This window comes from Emiliania huxleyi (genome assembly GCF_000372725.1).
Source record: "Emiliania huxleyi CCMP1516 unplaced genomic scaffold EMIHUscaffold_3653, whole genome shotgun sequence".
NCBI classification, from domain to species: domain Eukaryota; phylum Haptophyta; order Isochrysidales; family Noelaerhabdaceae; genus Emiliania; species Emiliania huxleyi.
The window spans coordinates 1-1,905 of record NW_005199232.1 but is presented as its reverse complement, the minus strand read 5'-3'; the positions used below and the strand labels follow the sequence as shown (position 1 = coordinate 1,905).

At 62.8% G+C, this 1,905-nt stretch overlaps 1 protein-coding gene across 1 annotated transcript; it reads right to left on the bottom strand.

Moving 5' to 3' along the window:
* Positions 1-1,498: 1,498 nt before the first annotated feature.
* On the bottom strand, positions 1,499-1,894 carry EMIHUDRAFT_255602 (hypothetical protein; the record flags this gene model as incomplete). Its single annotated transcript, XM_005772101.1, has 2 exons — positions 1,499-1,783; positions 1,862-1,894. Coding segments are annotated over 2 exons (318 nt in total), but the record flags the coding sequence as incomplete, so codon positions are not given.
* Positions 1,895-1,905: the final 11 nt, after the last annotated feature.

Below are 1,905 nucleotides of genomic sequence, written 5' to 3'. Positions count from 1 at the left end.
GGCTGGTGCGAGAGATCGAGAGGGGTAGCCCTCGCCAGGAGGCCGACTTGGACTTCGCAGCATGAGTAGTTTGCAGTCGCACAGCACGTAGTTCTGTCTCACGTCTCGTGCTGAGCCCTGGCTGTCAGGCTGTCAGGTGCTGTCAGGTGATCTGTCGGGCTGTCGGGCAGCTGTCAGGCATTGTCAGGTGCCTCTGTCAGACCAGCTGTCAGGCGCTGTCAGTGCTGTCGGGTGCTGTCGGGTGCGTGTCTGACAGTCGAGGTGCTCTGCAGCTGTCGGGTGCTGTCGGAGCTGTCGGGTGTTGCTGTCAGACGCTGTTGGAGCTGTCAGAGCTGTCAGGCTGCTGCTGCTGTCAGACGTTGTCTTGGGCTGTTGCTGTCAGGTGCTCTCAGGTGGTGCTGTCGGGGTCGGCTGTCAGGCTCTGACACACACGAGCCATACTTATGACACTATCAAGAGGAGACCAGCAGGACTCTACTTACTACTACACATACTCTCAGCCTCTCCTCCTACACGGCGTGATCACGCCGGCGGCGGCGGCCGCCTGGGGAGCGCATATGGCGGCGCAGGCGCAGGCCGCGGCGGCGGCACAGACGGCGGCGGCCACCCCCACCCAGACGCCGTAGGCATAGGACTGTAGGGCCCCAGAAGGCTAGCTGGTAGCTTCATTTGTAGTAGCACAGCCGCCGGTGCTAGAGAGGGGTCCCCGCAGACGCGCAGAGGTGTGGGACGGGAGGGTTGAGAGAGAGACCCATGACCATCCCATGACTACATGGACCACACTCACATGTCTTTGCATGTGATAGTTTTGTTATACCCTCATGGGGCACAAGAAAGAGGCTCTACGGGGTCTGACTGTGTACGGTCTGTGCTGCTGTCGGGCTGTCAGCGCTGCTGTCAGGGGCCACTGTGTGCTGTCGGGCGCTGTCGGGCAGCTGTCAGGCTGTCACGTTAGGGCCTGACAGCGACGGAGCACCTCGACTGTCAGACTCTGCTGTCAGGCTGTCAGATACGTGCTGTCAGGCTGTCAGAGAAAGTGCTGTCCGCGCTCGGCTGTCAGGCTGTCGGGCACTGACCACTGTCTCTCAGGCGCTGTCCGGGGTTTTTGCTCGGGGTCAGGCTGTCAGACCAGGGCTCAGTGTGTGTGTGTGTGTGTGTGTGTGTGTGTGTGTGTGTGTGTGTGTGTGTGTGTGTGTGTGTGTGTGTGTGTGTGTGTGTGTGTGTGTGTGTGTGTGTGTGTGTGTGTGTGTGTGTGTGTGTGTGTGTGTGTGTCCCAGCCTTAAATAAATAAATAAAAACGGACACCTCTACTGTGTGAGATGGGTCTAAAAAGGAACAGGTGTCCCCGCCCCCTTGCCCTCTTGCCGCCGGACCAATATCTCTGACACATCTCGCTCTTCGCAACGGCAACGCAAACCACGACAAACGACGAGATCGACGTGTGAGTGGGTGTTAGGTTTTGAGTCAACAGCTAGAATCTCTCTCCACCTCTAGACCTTCACAGCACGATCGGGCACAAGGAGCTGCCCCCCGCCTGCGACGAGTCGCCGCCATCGCGCCGCTGCAGACGCGCCGAGGGGCTGTTGCGAGGCAGGTTCTCGCCCACAGACTGAGACTCCGGCTCGCCGCCGTCGCGCTTGCCACGCGGCGGCGAGGCGGGTTCGAGCAGCATGTCGAACGCCGCGTTGAGCCGCGCGCGGGGGCTGCCGCTGCAGCGCGCGAGGGCCGCCCGCGCTCGCTCGCGCGCGAAGCCGCAGGCGGCGAGGTTCTCGACGAGGGCCCCCTCGCCGCCGAGGTGGCGGGGCGGGGTGAGGACGGGCGGGGGAAGGGCTTGCGGGGGCAGGGCCGGACTCGCGTCGACCGGTGGGGGCGCCGCGGCCTGCGCCTCGCTCTGCTCGCCAGAGG